The sequence below is a fragment of the Coturnix japonica genome, chromosome 14, assembly GCF_054131305.1.
Source record: "Coturnix japonica strain WE chromosome 14, WE-NBRP24, whole genome shotgun sequence".
Lineage (NCBI taxonomy): Eukaryota > Metazoa > Chordata > Aves > Galliformes > Phasianidae > Coturnix > Coturnix japonica.
The window spans coordinates 14,471,205-14,493,847 of NC_140676.1; the positions used below are offsets into that span (position 1 = coordinate 14,471,205).

The window sequence follows — 22,643 nt, forward strand, 5'->3', positions numbered from 1 at the left end:
CAGAGAAACAAACAAGGTGCTACTGACAAAAAAAAAAGGAAAAGAAAAAAAAAAAGCAAAGACATTTTTCCATTAGAAGCTGAAGTTTTATTACAGGATAACAGTACATAAAGCACATCTAAAATCGATGTGTTCAATGCACTTAATAAAGGTAATGTAATATTAAAGGTACAGTTTCTAAGTACAATATAACAACATTCATATTAGAATGAAAATTGGAGTATTTAAAAGACAACATTAAATCTCTTATTTTTACAGTCATATTTACAAAATGAATCAAAATACTTTTTTTATCGGGACCGAGTAAAATAACAAACTGGAATATAAGCAGGCTATCATAAGAGTGAGTCGGAAAGGTCCATGAAAGTGAAAAGTTAAGTGACTGGGTAAAGATCATTAGCAAAGGTTTAGTACAATACCACTTTAGTATTCCTCTTGATGGCTTACGTTTTATGGTGGCTAGAAAAGGAATTTATACATACTGTACACATAACGGACAGCATACATTTACATGTACAGTATCATTTCATTTAAAGTTGTGTGTATTTACAGCAATCTGAGCGTATCACTCAACGAGGTTTTTGAAGTTCATGTGCTTAATCCTCAAACTGACGTATATTTGAAATCAGTATTGATTCTGGTTTTGTTACGTCGAACATTTAGTCAACAGGGAAAATATGTTAACCAAATGGTTTTGCATAAAGATCTCAAACTATTAAAACGAAAATAACAGGAAGAACTTGTTCATAGCGTTACGTATAAGTTAGTACATACAAATTTAAGTGCGACTCCTTTTCTTTTTCAAAATATCAAAAGGTGACTTAAATCAACAAGGGAAAATAAAACTGTCATGGCTTATATTTAAATAAGATTGTAGCTTCAAGAGGTTTTTATCATTATCCTGATAGTGTTTGCAATTAAACATTCCACTTATGAAAATATACCCACGGTGCAGTAAAGTTTGTATTTTATTTTTAGGACAACAGTATGTTTGCTGTTTAAAAAAAATTATTTATATATATATATTCCTTGAATTGAGGGTATAAAAGCAGTGCATGGAAGCCAAGAATCATGGCTTTAAAATTCACTACCTTCTATTATCAAAAAGTGCAGTAAACAGAAACAATTGTATTTAATAAATTGCTCAAAAATCTTTGCTAAAGATCTTATAAATTCAGTAATATTACAGAAAAATTCTAATAAATATTTAAAAGGTTAATTACCTCCTTAGTTAGATATTTGATATCCATCAGTTTTTAAGAATTAACACGAAAACAGTATCTAGAATGAAAGGAGCAGGGGACAGGAATAATTTTAAGGGTACGTGACTATGCAAATTAAGGTATACATGAAAAATAAAAACAAAACCCCCAGACCTGACAGAATGTTGCAAATTCCACTTCTTAGTTAACTTCAGTTGCTAATGGCTGCCCTCAGATATGTATGCGTGATTTCTAAAGCATACCCGAGGACTGAATGTAGCCATCAATCTGTCACGGAAGATTTACAGAAAATTCCTATTTACAGTAACTGGAGTTAAGCATGTAGGCATGGCCTAGTGACATCCACAGTTTGAGTGTGTGCAGATCCTACTTAGAGTGAATAGGGAGGAAGGCACCCGTTAGAACATCACCAATAAATAGCAGATGCCACAAGCAGATAGTACTCTCCGAACAGCCGAATAACTACCTCCCTTTCAGACAGACAGCACATCGTAAATACTTTATTCTTGTAGATTTGATGCTTTTGCTTTTTTCTGATACGACACAGGCGGACTGCTTTAGTAACCGAAAAGATAACAAACTGGACAGAACATTTTTATTAATGTTAATAATGTAGAAAAAAATTCTACATCTGATATCAAGTATCCGTACCGGTGAAGTAATTTTCTCCTTATTAAATATACTATAGAATAATTTATATAATGACACTATGCATTTAAAGAGAGAACCATGTCCCAAATCTTGTACGCTGATACAGGTACTTGTTGGGCATATGTAGGTGTATATATATATATATACACAAATATATATATATTTATATATAGTTATACTCAGTGAAATTAACAAGACCCAAAGGTGGTATTGTCTAGGAATAAAAGGGGTTTTTGTTTGCTTTTGTTCACAAAAGTAACTTATCTAGCACCACACGTCAGAAAAACACAAAAATAGCACACTCTAGTTCTAAACAGCTATGTCTAAAATAGATTATATAGTAAAACAGATATTATACAGCATAATGTGGTATTTGATAAACAGATAAATATTTTCACTGTGTAGGCTGTTTATAGTATAACTTTTATCTATACAGAATGAAAGCAAAAAGTTAACTGTATAGAGGTGAGCAGAACAACATTAAATATTATGACTCCAAAGCAGAGACAAAGTTAAGAGTTGAAAGAATAGAGCAAGATAAAATGTTTACAGGCCATTACAAGTCCTTAAATTAGTAGTAAAATAAGGAATCAGTTGCTCAAGTTTAAGAAAGCAGTAAACAAGAGATTGCATTTACATGCAGATGTCTAAAACTTGTATTTCTTTTAAATCTATGCACAAAAAGTCATTTGTTTTTATTGCTTGACATTCAGTTATGGCTAGAGTATTTTTTAACCTTTTTTGTACTTTGGAAACAAGAATATTGTTAAAGGTGCCATAAAAATGGACAACATTGAAAACAGTTTGCAAATAAACCACCTAACACTGCAGTTCTTTATACATTTTAAAAAGCCTTGTCTGGGGTTTGTCATCTGTTAAATATATTTAAACTGGGAAAATACATTGTAGCTTGAAGCCTCCCATTGGCCCAAACGTCCAATACAAAAACACATCTCCAGAAAAGGAGCAGGCAAGACAGTACAGTTACATATATAGAAGCAGCCAGTTAATGTCCTAATATTTCAAATAGTCACCACTGTTCTGTAACTTGTTTCTAAATCAATGTAGAAATGAGGAACATTTTGGATTTAGAAAAGTGTACAGTACGTATGCCTTTTTGTGAAATAAAATTCACTGTATTGCTTATGAATTCTCTGCATTAGAAACGATAGCATTACAGATTGCAAATTCCTGTAAAGTTGATGCATTTACATTAAGACTCTGTGGGGGTAATTTAGGGTAGTGTTTCTCAAACTGAAAGTCACAACCGCTTGAAAGTTGCTAAAGTGTTCAGATTACTATCGCAATACTGTATGTCAGGCAAACATAGCTCGGCTCTGTGTAACTGTAGCAGCTCTGTTCACCACGGCAGACAAGCACGCTGGGCAGGGAGCTCATCCTGCTCACTGCTTGCAGCTCAGCTCCAGGTGAGGAGGAGCAGGAAGAGCTGGCAGTTGGCTGTTGCAGAAGCCGTGGAGTTGCTACTGCTCAGTACCAGCAGCAGCTCAGTTGCTTTGTTAGAAAAGACAGCTGATAATTCCAGCTGGTTCTCACTGCCTAATGTTTGTTAGTTCCAACACATAGAGCCCTACGAAAAAAAAATATAGCCCCGAGGGACTGTGCTTTCAGAAAGCTTGAGAAACACTGACTTACAGGAAAACAAGTGTACAAAGGATGTAATAAACACTGAAAACATGCAGGTGTTAACAAAAAGGTGTGATGTCACACGTCAAGTTGAATAACTTGATTGTAAAGTTCAGCTTGAAGAAGTAATGAGATTATGAGGGAAGACAAAAAAGTGAATATTGTGGCAGAACAAAACTTACAGATACTGATCTGAAGCCTTTATCATGTTCTATTTCTTATTTGGATAGCCTACTTATTGCTATAAAGTTATTGCTATATTCTACCGATGATAAAGGCAAAAAAAAAACAACAAAAAACCACCAAGAGGACAAACAGCAACACTACGTATGAAATAGGTAGAATACAGCTTTTATTTTGATGTTAAAGTTCTATTTAGTACCTGAATAAAGTTCCAAAAATAGACAGTATATTAACCTACGTGTTAGATATTCTTCCCCTCAAGTCCAGTGACTTAGCATTGTTTAGTGAGCTATTAGCACAGTACTAGGATTAAAGCACATACTGCAACAATTGTTTAACAAATACTCCTTTTTTGTTTGTATTTGGTATCCTTATACATTTGCCCTCATTTCCACCAAATGATTTACTGTCAGGAATATTTAAGCAAAAAAAAAATAATAAAATAGCAGGTTAAAATTCAAATATATTCATGGAATGCAACTTTTAAAGTAATATTAGCATTAATAATGATCTATTTTGAGCCGTTACTCATCTCCAGCTAAGGAAAATAAATAAAGATGCTTCCTCTTTGCAATCTAAATCAGCTAGCACAGGTAGAGTGTCAGATCATGCTAAGTACTAAGAGCAAATTGCTTCTTATTTTTGGGATACTGGATATTAAGAGCTGTTCCTAACACTTGTATTAATAAATCTCTCTACCTGGGGACTTCAGGAATTTGCAGGAAAAAATGATAAGCTGTTTACACAGCTTGGACTGGCAACCTGTTTGTTCATCAAGTACAGAGTGGGGAATGTCTGTGTCAATCCTTAGAGCCCAAAATAAGTCACTGTCATGTTCCCTAGGAAGTTATGTGTATACTGCACATATGAACAGTATGTTTCATTGATGAGCAAGTATGAGGAGGATAGTTTCTGTTGGGAATCAACAGTAGCGGGGATTTTCTTGTAGTGATGATACCACGACACCCAACTAATCAAGAGTCATAGTTGCTAAGCAACATCAGCCTTAGAAGGCCATTCCAAGCTAAGCTAGAGTGTCAGCTTGGGAAATATTAAGAAAGGTTTCCCTAATTACTATAAACACAAAGTAAACAACTGGAAGCCACAAATCCAGTGGAAAAATCCCAAACTTAAGATACTGGAGAACTGACATTTTTTCATGAAAAAATCCACGTTTGATGGACAATTTTACTCTTCCTGATCTATCTGAACTCTTGAAATGTTGCTCATTTTGTACACAGTTACTTATTTACTTTCCTGCTTGTGTTCTCAAAAGAAAGCGAAGTCACAGAACAAGACTAATTGTGACAGGCTCCCAGAATCACATAATTTGGCACTTAGAGACTTATTAGATATAGCTGTTTTTTGTGACTGTTGCGATCATTTTAAATTGCTGCAATTGTTGCAGGAGATACGAAAAAGACTTCGGTCTTTTCGTTTCTTTCCAGTCATATATATATATATCTATATATTTTTTTGCTTTACCATGAAGCACAAGCAACAATGAGAGACAAGGTCCGAACTGTTGTTCTCATAGTTTATGTGACATTATTGCCAAAATAATTGCCTTTCCATTCATATTGTACTACCATAAACTGCTTTGTTTGGTTTGACAATTATTTGAATACTGAAAACCAATTTTCTATTGCGAAACACTGAAATTAATTTGGAAAAGCTCTCCAGTGGTTATAAGAACATCCAGAGATTGTTTAAATTAAATTTCAGTCGTGAACTATTAATGGGCCAGCATTAATTTCTTAAGTACGATTGCAAAACCTTTGCATTGTTTGGAATATCGTTGTTTTTAACATAATAAAGACCAATGAGCAGATAGGCTGCATCAGTGAATGAGGCACACATTGAGCATTTGGTTAAAAAAGAAATCTGTCCATTTTTTTTTGTGCCTGTGGGGAGAGGGGGAAGGGAAAGGAAGAAATACTCACTTTTTTTTTTTTTTTTCTATTTTTTTTCTTTTTCTTTTTCTTTTTTTTTTTTTTAAAGAATTTGTCCCACCAGTAGTACTGGCCACCCTGTTGAAGAGTTTTAGAAGATCCCTGAGCACATTAGTTTCTGACTCTTAACCCCAGCTCCAAAATGATAGGGCTTCTGTTGTTGATAACGAGATGGATTGTCATTCACAGTTAAGTCAATCATAAGGTGCTTATATATTTACCCTTTTTTTCACCAATCAGCACAAAGAACTGTCAGAAAATAACTTTTATTTTTCTTTTTAAATAATAAAAGGGCACAAAATTATTAAACAATCAAAGTTTTGTGACAGTGGTTTAGGATTATTATCTGGCTGCCCCTCAACAACAGACAAGTGATTCAATCGACATTCCTTAGCAAAAAAAAAAAAAAAGAAAGAAAAAAAAAAAAGAAAAAAAAAGGCAAAAAAAAAAAGAAAATCCTGTACAAATATGTATTTTTCCCTGAGGGATCAAGGTTACACCCGCAAGTGCTCTATGTACATATTGCACTGTAGAGGAATGAAGAACATGTGCAAAAAAAGCAACGATGATTGAAGCTTACTAATCAAACCTTTTAATCATGACTGCTATGTCATCTTGCATTTTGGAATGTCGGAACACAGCTATTCCTTACATCTACAATGTAAAAAATGAAAAAAAAATAAAGAAAAAGAAACACACACCTCTACTATGGCACATTCAATGAAATAAAAAGTTTTCCAAAGACAAATAGACAAATTCCATCAAGAAAATAATACAAAGTTCGTTCATTTGTTTTTTTTTTCTGTTTTTTAGAAAAATTACATTACTTTCTTTCATTGTTTCACATTACAAAATCTTTTTTTTTTTTTTTTTTTTTTCATGTTTACACAAATCACATTTTATTGCAGGAATATTTCAAGTGCCATCAAATATTTATAGAAGGGTTAAAAAAATAGAAGTCTCTCTAAAGTGGTCCAGACAAGGCTTTGTATAGAATAAATCTTTTTTTCACCTTCTATTTTTGACTTAAGTATTTTGAATACATTTTCTTTTTCTCCATTGACACTTACCAGCCTAGAAGCAGCCACTCACACACACCCACACATAGATTCATGTGTGCACATAACAGTACTCCCTCTCACACACACAGGTGCACATACACACACAGAGATCTTGGTATCCATACTAGGATAGATAAGCTTTAATAAAGAGCAACCAAACTTAAGAACAGCCTCCCTTTTCTCCTAATCCCATTGTTTTTAAGAGTCAAACAATGTTAGAGATGTTGAAGTATATTAGGGTTGTTCAAATGACAGTATACTGTACTACTTCTTCTCTAGAAAGCCCAGGAACATCTCTGCGGATAGATGAAAAGCCAATGAAAATCTCTTCGCAGACTTTAGCGTACAGTCATTCGTAAGCAACGTACTACTTTGTCTTCAGCTGTCCTCACATTTTTGTTTGTAGTCAGCTGGCCAGATAACGAAAATACTTGTGTGAATATCCACTCACTCCCAATATGTTTCTTTTTTATAACTGAATATTCAGTTGATTGTCTGACACCAGGCCATAGTCACAGAGGTTCTGCAGGGTGCATTTCCACTGCTGCACCAGGTTCTTCCATGGCAGCCATTCTGACCAGCCATTCTGAGGCTATTTGACATCCCCTTTGCCTCATAGGCAATTGCAGTCTTTTCAGTATGTCTGCCATGCTGTATCCCCTTTTTCCCCTCTCTATGCCAAGCAAAACGAAACGAGTAACACTCTCTCGCCAAGTGGCTGCGAGCTGTGTTCAGGAAGGCAGACTTACTGGGGTATGTACACACAGCCTGATTTTAAAAGGTGCTAGTAGTACACGGGAGCTCCCCTTGACAAAAATGACAGCACATAGATGCTGCACAGCCTGGAATGGAAGATCATGTCACAAGCCAATCCTGGATACAACAGGCTTTCAACAAAGGCCCCATGTGGAACCTTTCTACTGTTATGTATTTTATTATTAAATACTCCAAAAATCCGTGTTGTCAATGACTTATGGGTGTAAATATTCTGAATTAGATACCAAACAAAACCACTGGTACCTACGGGCCTGCTAAAGTAGTAATACTATTCAGGAATAGATAAGTAAAGGATGTGACTGAAAATTAATCCCAAAGTATTTTGCCTGGTAATCTACTTCTTGTCAAAAGTAGGAGCTGTATCTTAGTCTCTAAAAAAGTACGAGTCTTACCTCATTATTCATTAGTTGATACTGAAATTAAGTTTAGTTGATCTTTAAAGGACTAGCACCTAGGGCTGGTCATATTCAGAAAACATCTGTTTGTTGAAAAGATTGCTTTAAAAATAGGAACACGTATTGGAATCAAAGTACTGTATCATGACAGCTACTCTGATAAAGTAAACAATGATTCTAGGAAAAGCATATCAGCAAGAATGCAGTGTGCGGGCTTGTGAGCTGCATCCTTGGAGCAGCAGGATGGAGCAGCATGAGGCTGGCTTCCAAAAGCCCACTCGTCCCTCCATCCAGGTGCTCACAGAGGTGCCTGTGTTCCTGTGCCATTACACAGGGCCACACTGCTTTGAAGGGTAAAGATGCCATGTTCATAATCTCAATTTTGATCCATATAGATGGATGAGAGCCAAGTGCTGTGATGGAGCACATCAAGAGATGCTGTGGCTCAAGCCGACTCCAAAGGTAAAATTTCCAAATCATAGAATAAAACTTTTGTTTTGCTTGTAATAACCTACTAGCCTAATTCTACTTTTTAAAATAGTTACTCTTTGCTGTGCTTCTGTTCTTCAGTTCAATGTTACTTCTCAATGACTATATGTAAGAGATTTATTATTTTTGGTAATTAAAGCAGTGGATCACATTTTTTCTTACCCTTTTTTTTTTTTTTAATTTTTATTTTTTTCCTTGCAACATATTTCATCAGTAACTTGCAAGCACACAGGCCTACAAGGCTTCTGGTTGTATTTCCTCATCTCATCCAAAGCAATTACAATCCTCTGGCTCAAACAGTCACAGTTTATTTTGTGATACTGTTCGCTGTGGATCTGTTCCCTTCAGAACTTGGTTTAATTTCTAGTCTTGCTAAATTGACTCAGAGACAGTACTCTACAGGGAATGGTGCTTTATATTAGTCTCTCCTCATCTGTTAAACTTTAAAGTGCACGTATGTAAATAATGAGAGCAATAGTCAGCATTCTGTTCAGCTACTTTAAATTGAACTGCTGGATGTCTGAAGAACATGGGTTCTAATCTCACCTAAAACAGAATTAAAACTATGAATTTTGATAGGACAGAGTCTGGTGTTTACAATGCATTGTTTACAATATAGAGTATAAAAGTATGTTACATTATGTGTAAAAATTGGTTTTACACTTACATGTCACACACATACTTTTACTGCAGATACAGACTTGAGTAAATACCTTCAAATCTGGATTTACGGTGGGTAGATGTACACTTTACTAGCCTGATTTTCAAGGATGATACATTTTTCTATCTCTAAGTGATCTGTAATGGCTTAGTTTGACCACAGAAACTCAGCACCTTTGAAAAAGAGGCTTTTGCTGTGCCTAAATCTGAGTCTAGGTATGTAATCTTAAACATCCAGATTTGAAAGATTTGAAAGGAAAAATACTTGTTAAATTAACAGTTGAACAGCTGATTTTAATTCAGAAAATTGCCTTTTTAAAAAATTTTTTAAAAAAATCTAAATCTGTGTGACCATTTCAGGATATGACCAGCCTCTCCTTAAAAGTAACATGGAAAACAGCAGCATAAATACCTCCCAATGTACCAGTACCTGCCAAAAACCATTTTTCAGTTAAACTTGAATTTCTGGTGCACATGCAACACAACAATGAACACGCTAGCATTTAATTTAAAGAAAAAGGTGCAAAATGAAAGTGCCTTATCAATTCAACAAGAAAAGCTATACCAGTAACTACATTTTATATTAATTAAAACAATATATAAACAATATCTCTTTTGCTATATATAGTCTTCATGCCCATTTACCCTGTAATATATTATAATGCTATTGTTGCTATTGCTATGGACCCTTTTCATGCCGTTCTGTCTACTGGCAAACAGTGGTAGGTGAAAAAAATCGTCCTTCATGAAACAATGAGCAAGTTGTGCAAACTGATGCTTAAATCTCTGCAATGCACACCAGTCGCTGATTACTAGGTGGACTCTCTGGTTCTGATCAACAAATTGATTGTTCTGTCAGAAGTCTGGGCAGTGAACTACGAGAGAAAACAACCTTCTGATACTAGTACCCTCAGTCTGTGTAAACAGAGGTCAAAGATTGAGAAGTTGAGACAGAAAAAGGGTCCATATTTGTAGGCAAAATGGAAATCATATGCATGAGAAAAACAAGTTCAACTTTGTTTCATTGTTTCCCATCCTTCGCCTGACCCGGACCGCCAAGAGATGTGCAGTGTGTTGGCTCCCTAGGTCTGTGCAGGGCCATATAAAGTGTCTTGGTTTTCTTTACTTTTATTTTTCCTCTTTTTTTTTTTTTTTTCTTTTCCTTTCTTTTGTTTTAATGTTTGTACTTCAGACATTCTAGAAGTGCTTAGGTGATACGTTTACCCATCAATTTGCATTGCTGGCTCAAATTCTGAAGTGAACAGCTCCTTGTAAAGTGGAGGAAAATGAAGTCGTACAATGTCTGGGTATATTGCTTTAAATGCGATAAGCTTTTCTGTATGTCGTCCACACAGTGCTCTTAAAGTAGACACTTTGCATATTAACTGTAAAAAAATGAACAGAAGTCACACAGTCATATATGGAACAAAGCCTCACAAACTTGAGCTCAGGATTAGAACTCTCTCAAACAATTGGAGCGCACTTCAGTTGTTTGCTTTAACAATGGCATATCAGATGTGTAATAACAGATAACTTTTTTATATACAAGAAAAAAGAAATAAATCAATAAAGAAACCACTAAAAACCTACTCGGTAATATATTAACGCTATTTATGAAATAACTTTTTCTTAAGGTCTGTAAGAAAATGTATTACTTGCCTCCCTATGTAAGCGATACCACAAGCTCCATATTGATGTGGAACTACTTCATGGCTGAATCTTTACTCATGCAATTTAGCAATTCTCTTGGAAGAAGGTGTGCTTGATTACTCTTAAATGCACTATATCATGGAGGGAACTAGCAATACAATAGAATCACAGAATCACAGAATGACCCGGGTTGGAAGGGACCTCAAGGATCATGTAGTTCCAACCCCCCTGCCTGGCAGGGCCACCAAACATACACCTCTACTAGATCAGGTTGCCCAGGGCCCCGTCCAACGTGGTCTTGAACACCTCCAAGGACGGGGCACCCACAGCCTCCCTGGGCAGCCTGTTCCAGGGCCTAACCACTCTCCTAGTGAAGAACTTCCCCCTAACATCCAACCTAAATCTTCCCTCTTTCAACTTAAAACCATTTCCCCTAGTCCTGCTATTGTCAGCTCTTTCGAAGAGTTTACTCCCCTCCTGGGTGTACGTTCCCTTCAGGTATTGAAAGGCTGCAATGGGGATTAGTCTGTTTTCACTTATGCCAAACAAGGGTAAAACATAAAATCGTATTAAACAGATCAGAACCATCTGTCCTTTAAAAAATAGGACTAGGGTGCTCATTGAACTTATTTATACACAGTTGTATCAAAGCACATGAAAGAATCCTCCTTCTAGCATAGGAATCCAAAGCATACGCTGGGAAAATAATTACATGAGCTATGAAATCAGGACAATCTGGAAAGCCCAGATCTTCATACTGGGCTGTACTGTCCTGCTTCTAATTGTAGTTAGTCTAAGAGTAATTAATCCTGTGTAGTGAAACTAAGCATGAGCTTCCCTGCTGTGGGGAGTTCTAAAAGGAACTACATTAGTAAGGTTAGTGCCTTCACATTGCCTTTGCATTTTGAACACCAAAGTGAAGACACTTGAGATTACTGTAATAATATGTACTATCCTTTTTCTCTTCCCTAGCCACCAATACTTAGAAGGACTGCTCAGAAAAAGGCTTGTGCAGAACTCCTCATGAAGTACCGAGAAACAAGGTTAGTTTGGGTACCGTGTGCCATCACAACCTAATTGTCATGTAGACACAGGTTTCATGAAGATTTAAGCTTACATGTAGTAGAAATAGTGTTCTGCATGGCAGAAGCACTGTAAAGAGAAACGGGATAAAAACTTTGTTGGCTTTTCATTTAGTTCAACATGAAAAATATTTTCAGACTTTTACCAGCCATATTCCTTGTACATCATTCTTTCTCCCTTTCTCATTTTTAGCAAATGGTTTCAGCTAATTACCTTGATTGTGAACAAAGGATTCTGGGTTTATAAATTAAAACAAATATTGCACAGAAGCATTTACACTGTTCACAAGAAAGTGTGCTTTCACAGTCACACGACATGGCACAATATGATGTGTACCTTTGTTAGAATTCCATCTTCTCGGTGGTTCTTCTGTAGGACATGCTGAAGTGCCAGCTGGATCTTCTGCTGGAGTTTTTCGATTTTTACCTTCTCCTGAAGCCATGAACGATCTAAATACAAATGGAGTTAACACCTCTAGTAGTGTGTACATCAGTCACAGTGCATCAGGAAATAGTCTGTTACCAATTCATTGTTCCTATTTGCAACCTTCCTTCCACTTCAACAGTTTTACATAGGAAATGAGTTTCAAAATTAATAGCTTTTGGAACACATTTATTACTTGCATTTAAAATTACTTTTATAAAGCCCTCAATAAGGAGACTGCAGCATTATCTGAATAAGATTGATTAATTATTTGCCAGTAAGTTCTTTAAAATGTAGGATATTTACAAAATGAAGCTAGCCCCCTTTTAGTGAGAAATGAATAGATCACATAATGAACAAGTAGTTGGAGTGAATCTTTTTACTAAGACCTACAGTGGCATTACAGAAAAATCAGAAGCAAATATTCAGCTATTAAAAAAGTGCTCATAAACTTCTAGCAGAAAAGAAGTATTAGGTACTATGTCTGGGCAGTACTAAGACATTCTGTGGCTTAGATACTAAGAGACAAGGCAAACATATTTCCAGCATGGCAAACAGCATGAGGATCTATTTATGATGTAGTAAAGCTCCCTGTTCCTAACAGACTCCTCCAGCATTCATTCCTATGATGGTTTAAAACTGTATTTTTCCTTGGGTATTATGTTAGACACAAACTGAATTTCTGCACTAATATCTTGTTTCATCCAACCTGATAAGCCTTCCCAGTACCTGAAGTACTGTGTGAATCTGTTTGAGATGAAATTTATTTATGGGTATAGCAGACCCAGGCTGACTCTTGTATGTCTGCAACCATAATTCCCGGTACCTGGTTTGACAGAGGTGACAGATACCTGATCTACCATGGTATGCAACCACCTCAGTACATTTGTTCCACACTAAAACAGCAACCCTGCTTAACAGATCTGAGCTGGCACTGGACCAAAAAGATGTCGACACTTCACACTGTATGATAGCAGTACTATTTAAAAATACATTAAAATAAAAGTGAACTCTGTCATAGAAACCTAGAATAAATATGTTCTCTCTTACCTGCTGACATTAAAACAAATGCAGAAAACAAAGCTATCTCATCTTCTGTCAGGTGCATAGAACATAAACTTTTTCCAAATTCAAACACAAAACTAATGAAGTCTTCACAACCTGCCAAAAAGAAAGTACAGCTCATGCCAAACTGTTTAGAATTACTTCAAAGTCACACAGCAGCTGATTTAGTTGAAAAATTGATGTAAAATACTTAATAGGTAAATGCTTTTCCCCCTTGGGAACAAGAGATATCAGTTATGCTTGAACTTCACCCCATTCCCACAAGTCCCCAGCTATCACATCCTGGTAACCAGTACTTTGAAGGTTTTGTGCATTGCATCTTTTCTGTGCTTTTGGGGTAAATGCAGATAAAAACCAAGCCATTTTCAAGCTCAACATTGTTCTGGTTTTGTTGCCTTTCTACGTGAAAGCTTCTCATGTCACCGTGGACTGGATGTTTGAAATGTATACTTGAGAAATGTTGATTTTACAAATACTGAGTACATAGAAGAGGGAGGGGGAAGAGGCATACAAGGTACATGCAGGAGCGAAAGGAGAAGCAAAGGTCTGAAAGTTTTTCATGCAGAAAAAGAATCGTGCCTCCTTTCATCCATTCTCTTGCTCACACAGGTGTAAGTCAGGTTACTGCTGCTGTTACACATGCTGTTATGCAGTACATAAAAGCTGCACCTTGTTTTGAAAGGGACTGCAACCTCTGTTGGAATAGGGCTCTCCTCTGCAGATCTCATCCCCCAGCTTAGCTTAAATTTTTGAGTGTACTCAGTAGCAGCTGAAAGTTAGGCTCCATTGGAACTAGTAGCAGATAGAAGCCCGTACCTGATATCTGCATTATCTGAATTGTTTCTACTCAGAAACAATTCTACTTTAATTCTCTTTCTACTCTAATACCTTGCAGTGTTTTAAAAAGGCAGAGAATACTTCGCAATTGTATGGCTTTCTTCATTGCCATATTGTTACTGTCATTTTTCACTGCCCTCCAGAATGGCTTACGTCCCAAATCTTTACCCAGTTAAATACCTCCTTTTAAAATTAGCAAAAGTATAAAGACAAGAAGAAATAAAAATGTAAACTATGGTTTAATTTAAAAAAAAATAAAAAATAAAAAGAGTATTTCAGTATTTAACCTGCAAATAACTAGATTTTGCATACTGTAAGACACTTAACATCTTAAAAACAGTAAAGTCAGTATATCTGAAATTAAATTTAAAGTTTCCCTTCCTTTTCACCTGGATACATCAAGCTTTACACGAGTTAAGACATCTGGGCTTTAGTTGTTTACAAGCGCCTCCGAACTGCTCTACCCTGATACAAGTAAGGAAAGTGCTGGATTTTGATACCAGTAGTCCTGCACTACAAGGAGTTAAGCTGCTCCAACTCCTGAAATCAGCCTGGCCTCAAACAGATCTGGCACAATTACTTACAAAATAAGCAGTTTGAACTTTTCAACTGTTTTTAAATTTGAATACTACAGTCTCTATTTTTTTCAAGGCAGCTGTCCTCATGCTTTTCTACCTCATTGTTTCTTTGTGTGGTTTTAAAATGCAATACTTGGTATTTCCTTACCTAAGGACTTGAAAACCTCTGGGCTAGCATACTTGCCATCAAAGTAGACTGTGTTGTTCTGGGAGTCAAAGGCACGGCACATTCTGATGAACACAACCTCTAAAGACCCTAAAACAGAAACAATGTATGTTTGACTATTTAAGTGGAGAGACTTCAGTTGCAAGAACCGAGATAAAAATTATCTAGTGCTCTGCCTTCAGCATGGACTGACTAGGGCAGTAGTTTTCCATGGCGTAACAAAGAATAATTTGATTTTTAATTAAATTTATAATTAAATTATTTCCCATAAACTCATTTACAAGTTTTTGCTAAATTAACTTAGTTAATGCTAATAAATATTTTTATTAGAGTAATGAAGTCTCTGAAGTCAAAGCAGTTCATTTAGATCTGTACTCATGAAGCTTTGACAGCTTTGTTCAATATCTGTAAACTGCATTACTTGTACAGCACCTCGTGTAGAACAATCTGGACTTTAAACTTGAGATATATTATTCACTACTAATAGGTCAAATAAAAAAAATATTCATCTTTTCACACTTAATTGCTTCTGTAGTTCACAATGAGAACTTCATACGCAGACTTGAACTCATTATAGCACCATAGAATGGTTTCAGGTGGAAGGGATCATAAAGATCATCAAGCTCCAGCCTCCCTGCCGCAAGCAAGGACATCTTCCACTAGATGGAACTTGTTGCATCCACAGTAACTAAGAAAGCATATTACTTCAACCAAAGACAAAGAAGGTTTTTTTTCTTGTATTATTTTAAATTATCATAGTACAACATATGTATATATATACTTATATATATATATATATATATATATATATATATATATACATAATCACACTATATAGGTAGCACTTTCCTCAGTCAAAACTAATAGAAGTAGACCTTAAAATTCACTCACATACCTGCTTTTAAAAGCACAATTTGATCATTTTGACACAGTTCCATAAAGCCATCAATGCGTTTGGCAAATTCCACTACATACTGTATAGCTTCTGTTATTTTGACTGCGCATAATTGCCACATTACCTCCCTTTGCTGTTTGAGAGAGAAGAAAAATTGAAAAGTTACTAATTAAAGTTTGGATAGCCCATTTCATAAAATAAAGACTGAGCTCAAAACCTAGGCAGAGCAAGTTCTCTCTAGCAGCTCTGGCTATAGTCTGCTTGTAAGAAAAGGGGCGTTAACCTCAAAGACAAAGCCTCATGGGGACGAGTGAAAATGCAAGCACATAAAACTTCTTCAGTGATGGCAGTGAGATCCAGGTTGCAGTATTTTAATTTCAAAAGTCAAAAATATCTAGGTATAGTGATGCTGGTGATTTCAGTGGTAATTGGACTTACTGCATCAAAAGCAAATACCAACTTATGCTAGCAGTGCATAATCACATTTTTCCTATCAACTTCTCTTTTTTTTTGTACTAAATGTAAATTATCTAACAAGCTGGTCTTCATAAGGATACATATAAAGTATACATATATGAAGATCATCTTGTTAATAACAAAGAAGGCATGCAATTAGTGTTCTTCTCAGATGTTAATAATAATTCAGAATGAGCATTTAACAAGTGTAAAAAATATTCTTAAAGGTTTGTGGGGTTTTTTATTGTGGAAATGAAAAAAAAATATATTCAGAAGTGTGCTTTAATAGTGCTTCTCAAGATAGCTTTCCAGAAGTAGCCACTTGGCAGTAGTGTGTAGATGGAAGGCATAATGGAAATGCAAGCATTGAATAAATCTTGTAATACCTACTGGAGGCATGGCAGCACTTTGCTGCTGTTCTACAGGTGAAACTGAAATACTGTGACAGCTGTAGAATGAATCAGGGATACAACCAGGCACCAAAGGCAGGAAATCCGAGTTCTGAGTTTATAATCTCAAAACTAAATATACCATGCAAAATTATAAAGTGTCAAACAAGCCAATGGCTTTTTGACTGGCTCCTATTCAGGTTTTCAATTACCAGATAGGAATGGAAACAAAGTAAGACCGATGCATGTCCTGGTATTGATCAGTATTTCACAGGTCAGCTGTAAAGGACTCTACAGTTATAACCTGGTGCTTTGAACTAGTTTGTTGTTGGGGGGGAATGTGGGAATGATTAGGGAGATTACAGTGTAACAATAGTAAATAGCATGCCATGTTGGCGAGAAAAAAAATTCTCTAGTTTTATATCCCATTTTATCAATTACAGACAAATGTATTTCCAGAGCTTTACATTTCCCTGTGTTTATGGTTAAAATCATAAATTCAAAATCACAAACCACATTGCAACCACCTTGCTCATCTTGATTCTAGCAGGTTTTTTTGTTTCATTTTTGTTTTGAAAACACACAAAAATGTACGTTCCTGATACTGAACAGAAAGCAGTGAAAAAGTGATTTTTTCAGTGTGTTATGGAAAAACCATGCTTTAAAAAAGCATGCCAGAGTTTGGCATGCTTTTATACCTTGTTCTGATAGTTCTCGATTTCTTCCTGCAGAAAAGTCTGCCATGTTATCTGCTGTAGCTCCTCTCTCAAGTACTGGCAAGTTTCCATGTGAGACTTGGAAATATTCTGTGCAAGATGTTCTAAAGGAAAGACCAGAAAGTTGCACACATTAAAAATGCAAAGCTATACCTTCAGACATGAGAAGATGAACATATTCCAGTTACAACTGGGAGCTGCAGGAAAGCTTAGCTGTTAAAAGAAATGCTTTAATTTAATATCTCCTTGGATTTTTTTTTTTTTTTTCCCTTAAAAATAAATCAATGCAAACTGCTAACGCTGCAGTAAACAAAACAGAATTCTGGATGTTAACATACCTTGCCTAGCTCCTCATGGGCCCAATGCAGCCATTAGAGGGCACTCTGTACACACACACACACACACACACATTGCTTACACTCACAATGCAGCTCTGATATTTTAAGTTACACAAAGCAGAATCCTTTCACTAATTTTTAAGATATTTAGGTGGACTTGAATTTATTTTTGAATAAAGAATACTGTATTTGGGACAAACTTACTTCCTACAAGGCAGCAGGTGCCAAAGAAAGCTTGCAAGATCAAAAAGCTTGAGAGATAAAGGCAAAACTCTGTGAAATCATTCAAACTCCTGTCAATTCAGTAAGAGGTCTTGCTGCTTTTAGTAAAATAAAGTCAGCTTTGAAACCTGGGCTAAGAATTATGCTATGAAATAGTATTCAGTCTTAAAAGTCTTCCACTTTTCTGCCCTGACTCTTTGTATTTGTCTTGTCTCATATTTTAGCATATGACAAGTAGACTTGTCTCACACCGTTCTGCAGTTGGTACTTCTGCAGATTAGACCAGCTGCTAAAAGGAAAGCTTAAAGCCACAAGTGCAAGGTCCTGCATCTGAGTGGGGGCGGTCCCAAAACATCAGCCCTGCAGAGAATAATGTGGTAGTAATGGGTAGATAAGGGACTCTATCAGGGAGTGTAGTGACAGGACAAGGGGTAATAGCTTTAAACTAAAAGAGGATAGGTTCAGATCAGATATTGGGAAGAAACTGCGGATGCCCTGTCCCTAGAAGTGCTCAAGGCCAGGCTGCATGGAGCTTTGAGCACCGTGATCTAGTGGGTGGTGTCCCACTGCTTGTTGGAACTGAGTAAGGCTGGTGATCGTGAACATGGGTGTAGAGCTTTGGTGTATTTCAGTGCAATATTTGTTGACCAGTGTGTACTTAAAACACTTATTTTTCTTACTGTCAGCATCTGACAGCATTATTCCTATGCCCTTGCAGGATACAGAAAGTGAAATATTACCATGTTATTCACTAACCTCAGCCTCAGTTCTGGACTGTATTTAAGCATACACTTAAATACTTTCATTGAACAGCCCCACCTTCCTAAATTGAAACATCAGTCTAGAAGACAAACATTCTTCAGAGGTTGTTGGGCAATGTCAGTGCTGGGCACCAAATCACGTTCCATAGGGTTTACATGCAATCACTATGTAAATAAAGGTAAGGAATATGACAAACTTATCTTATGCTAGTGCTCCAAACTGAATACCTGGCCTAAGAAGGAAAAGCCCTTTCTTTTTTTCTGTAGTTTTAATGTTCATCATTTAGTAATTCCCATGAGAACATTAACAATCACTTGACTGAGACAAAGCTGTAAGAATAGTGTTTATCTTAGTTTTTTTCTTTTTGCTTTTACTTCATCTGTTACTGGAGGTGTTTGAACTCAAGTGAGATGCAATGTTTTGGCTGTCACAACACATAATATTGCAGAGAACTGCACTCTACAACATAAGGACATGAAAAATATTGTCCCTTTCTCTCTGCAAAATTTCTCAGAAGAACATAAACTAAAACAAGCAGAATTTCTCACCAAATACTTGCCTCTAATTAAAACCGACAACAAAAGTGACAGATTATCTTGAAGTAGATAATTTTTTCAATTTTTAGGTCATTTTCATATTGAAACATGTAGAAAAAAATGCCATTAAACAAACAAAATAAATGTTTTAAACTCCTGATTGCATGTATAAGTACCAGAATCTTAAAGTCATTTCTGTAACGTCTTGCTTCATTTTGCTTATAACCACTTGACACACGGCTCTCTAACATAAGACCCAGATGCTAACAAGTCATAGTAATGGAATTCAGCCTTCCTATAATCACTGAGGGGAAAGTTTAAAGGAAAATGTGCTAATTAATGCGGTTAATATACGGATCTTAGGGAAACTGTCAAAACATGCTACATTGAAATTTTTTCTCAAGTCTGGAGCCAGATTCTGTTCAGCCACTAGAATGGTGAACTGCCCTCAGATTAGACTGATGTTTTGGTTCCACATTCCCCAGGTACAGGTAAAGAGCAGAAAAAAAAATAGTCCATATAACTTTTTGTTAGGAAACAGAGAATTGAGCTAATAAAAAAGAAGATTAAATGTTAAAAAATATATATATAAATCTTCAAATAAAGAAATACTCCATTTCCTCAGCACAACCAATTATCTTGTTAAGAAGTATACAGAACATGCTATTACATGAATTGAAAACAAAAACAATACTACTAGATCTGATCAACGACAAGCTTATGTGGCTTTTAGTCCACTTCTGTACTGTGTTCAACCATGCACCACAACTAATTAGGGTATTGTGCACTTCACAGAAGAATGCCCATACATGCTCACAGCTGTCCTGAAGCAGCATTCTCGCTATCACCTGGCTAAATGTGTCATTTTATTTTTTAATGGGTACTATCAAGACAATTACAATGGAAGTTTTTCTCTCTCATTACCTAATTCTGCCATGGACACAGTTGGAGAGGTCTCCCCATTTGTAAAAGAACAATAAGGGAAGAAGCCCGATGCTGGTGTGTAGTCACATATTGGTTCTGGTTTGATTCCATTAATATCAAGACCCGACTGATCTGGAGAAGGTTGTATGTCTAAGTAGAAGCTGCTAACTGCAGAGTCTGCTTTGCTACCTTCAGGGGTATGCCCATCAATGTAATTACTGAGGTCGTCATGTAGCTCTGTTAACCCATTGGTGGTGATATTGTACGTTGGTGTTAGTGGTTCTGCCTCTCCTGGCTGCTGCTGATGATCTCGCTGCTGCTGCTGCATTCGATGTTTCTGCACCTCTGCATACAGGCTGTCCCTCTGCTTTTTTGACATTCGACCAAACTTCACAGCTGAAATACAAAAACAAAACGTTTCATTTCTATTACTCAGCAGTGATTTTTATGTGTCTTGGGTCTTTAATACTACACTGAAAGGCACGGTATAAAATGTGAATCAGCAAAATGGGTAGACCTATGAATCCTTCCTGTCAATTACAGGTAACATAGCAGCATCACATACTCTTTTTGTGTACTTAGCATGCTATTGAAGATGACTGTTAGAAGTTACTGTTTTAGCTTAATTCATTAGCTTTCCACTTCTGTGCCTAGAAGATTTTCTTTTATATCCACTGTATCGACCGTGCATCTCTTGAGCATTCAAATCTCACCTAGAAAAGTGGAGAGATGAACTGTTCAATTACTACCAGCTGCATATTCACAATTCTTAACACTTCCTAAGAATACATTACATGACTTCTGGGGCCAGTGTCAGCTGTAAAAGCCTCATAGTTTAGGAAGATGGCTACCACCTTATATCCTTTTACAGAAAAGCAAACATACCTGAGGAACGAGTCATTATCAGAACTAGGCAGTACCATTTCAGGTTTTTGGTTTCAAGCCCAATAAAAAAAATAAGACAATGTACTTTAAAAAGTAAATACAATCTGAACACTTATCTCCTTACTTGGGCCTTGTGTGTGTAGAGTAACGCACATGTATGCATACAACATGCAACACTGCTGTCAAATACAAGTGAAAACACTTGTATTAAACCTTCAAATTGGTTAATTGATGGCAACTCCATTACATCTTTGGAGGAGGTGCACTAATATCAGCTGCAGATCCACTTCTAATGTCAGTTATGTTTGCTTCCATTTTACTGATAAGTGGATTTTCATCATTACACTCAGTTTAATTTTGAGCTCAATATTTAAAGCCCTGGAACTTTGACAAAACATGGCCCACAACATGGGCTTGGAAAAACACTTCACTCATTTTCTCTTTGTATTTTTTCCATTATTCTTTTTACACACATTTAACTTCTGTGTATATTGTAAAACAGTTCTGGTCCCTATCAATAAAGCAATGTTACCTGCAGCTACAGGACGCCACAAATCGGAATGAATACAGAGAGGAAGTATTAACATTAGAATAGAAACTGCATCTACAAGTGACCAAAGACAAAGAACTTACCTGTGAACTGCAACAGAGGAGCTGAAAACCAACTGAACAGGAACTTCCTATGTCCCCTAATTTATTGAAATACTGAACACAAAAATCACTCTGATCTCAGTAATCAGCTTGCTGTGCAGTAACTTTTAAATCCTTTGTTATTTCAGGTGAATGCACAGTGTACTCAGTATTATTTTACTTTTTGCAGTTAAACTGGGGTTCAGCAGAGCTTACCATCTCGAGACATCCCCACAGCAAGGCATTTCTGTAATCGACAGTGCTGGCAGCGGTTTCTACTGGTTCGGTCAATCAAACAGTTCTTCTGACGAGGACAGGAGTACGTAGCATTGCTTTGCTGACTCCTTCTGAAAAAGCCCTGCGATTGCATTGCAAAATACAAGTCAAGAAGCTGTTAACTAATGGAGAGAATAAAAACTCTGAGAGGTACCGTACCTAACTGAAAGTGAAGTTCAAGTGCACTATAGTCACTAAAGGGAGTTAAGAGGGTTTTTTTTCCCTGTAAACAACAAAAAAACAGTAAACAGTAGGAAACAATTAACGAAATGGCATTGTGACATGCATATTTCTTCACTGATTTGTATAGATTCCATGTGATGCATGGCACGCTGATTATTTCCAAATGAGATAATTATAAACCTAGGTTTCCTTATCATTTCTTGATCAGCATGGATATCCAAAACAGGTAGGATTCAACAGCTAGTTAGTTCGATTTGATCCCCTTTTCTGCTCTTGGAGATGACAGTAGCAGGCTCTGATGTTCAGCCTCACCAGTGTATGTATGTGTTGAAAAATACACTAAATGATACAGTTCCTTCTATGAAGAATATATTTTTTTAATGTTTTGTTTTGAATAGTTCGATGCTGACAACTGAGTTTTCATTCAACTCCGTGCAGGGTTTAGATTTCTAAGAGGATAAGGGGGAAGCTGAAACAAGTTCTATATACTTGTTTTCCTTTTGAGTCAACTAGAATGGAAAACCCTTCCCCAGAGAAAAAATAACTCTGGAACGCTGAGCAGTAGATACAACTCAGTTCTCTCCACCAGAATGC

The 22,643-nt window shown here is 36.2% G+C and overlaps 1 protein-coding gene and 1 long non-coding RNA gene across 9 annotated transcripts in view; one reads left to right on the plus strand and one right to left on the minus strand.

Moving 5' to 3' along the window:
- Positions 1-22,643, plus strand: part of LOC116653922 (uncharacterized) — a 43,067-nt gene that overhangs the window by 2,231 nt on the left and 18,193 nt on the right. For 2 of the 4 annotated variants that reach the window (XR_004308559.2, XR_014934196.1), the window contains exons 3-5: positions 8,282-8,348; positions 11,658-11,728; positions 21,781-22,016. This is a non-coding gene — a long non-coding RNA (uncharacterized LOC116653922). The remainder of the gene's footprint in view (positions 1-8,281; positions 8,349-11,657; positions 11,729-21,780; positions 22,017-22,643) is intronic. The other 2 variants (XR_014934198.1, XR_014934197.1) reach the window with 2 other exon arrangements.
- Positions 65-22,643, minus strand: part of RORA (RAR related orphan receptor A) — a 339,131-nt gene continuing 316,552 nt past the window's right edge. For 3 of the 5 annotated variants that reach the window (XM_015872508.2, XM_015872511.3, XM_015872510.3), the window contains 8 exons: positions 21,807-21,948; positions 20,076-20,471; positions 17,276-17,397; positions 15,733-15,865; positions 14,820-14,927; positions 13,242-13,352; positions 12,105-12,217; positions 65-10,420 (listed from right to left, as the gene is read on the minus strand). In XM_015872508.2, coding sequence (XP_015727994.1) covers positions 10,256-10,420; positions 12,105-12,217; positions 13,242-13,352; positions 14,820-14,927; positions 15,733-15,865; positions 17,276-17,397; positions 20,076-20,471; positions 21,807-21,948 — 1,290 coding nt within the window. In that variant the 3' untranslated portion in view covers positions 65-10,255. The remainder of the gene's footprint in view (positions 10,421-12,104; positions 12,218-13,241; positions 13,353-14,819; positions 14,928-15,732; positions 15,866-17,275; positions 17,398-20,075; positions 20,472-21,806; positions 21,949-22,643) is intronic. The other 2 variants (XM_085515032.1, XM_085515033.1) reach the window with 1 other exon arrangement.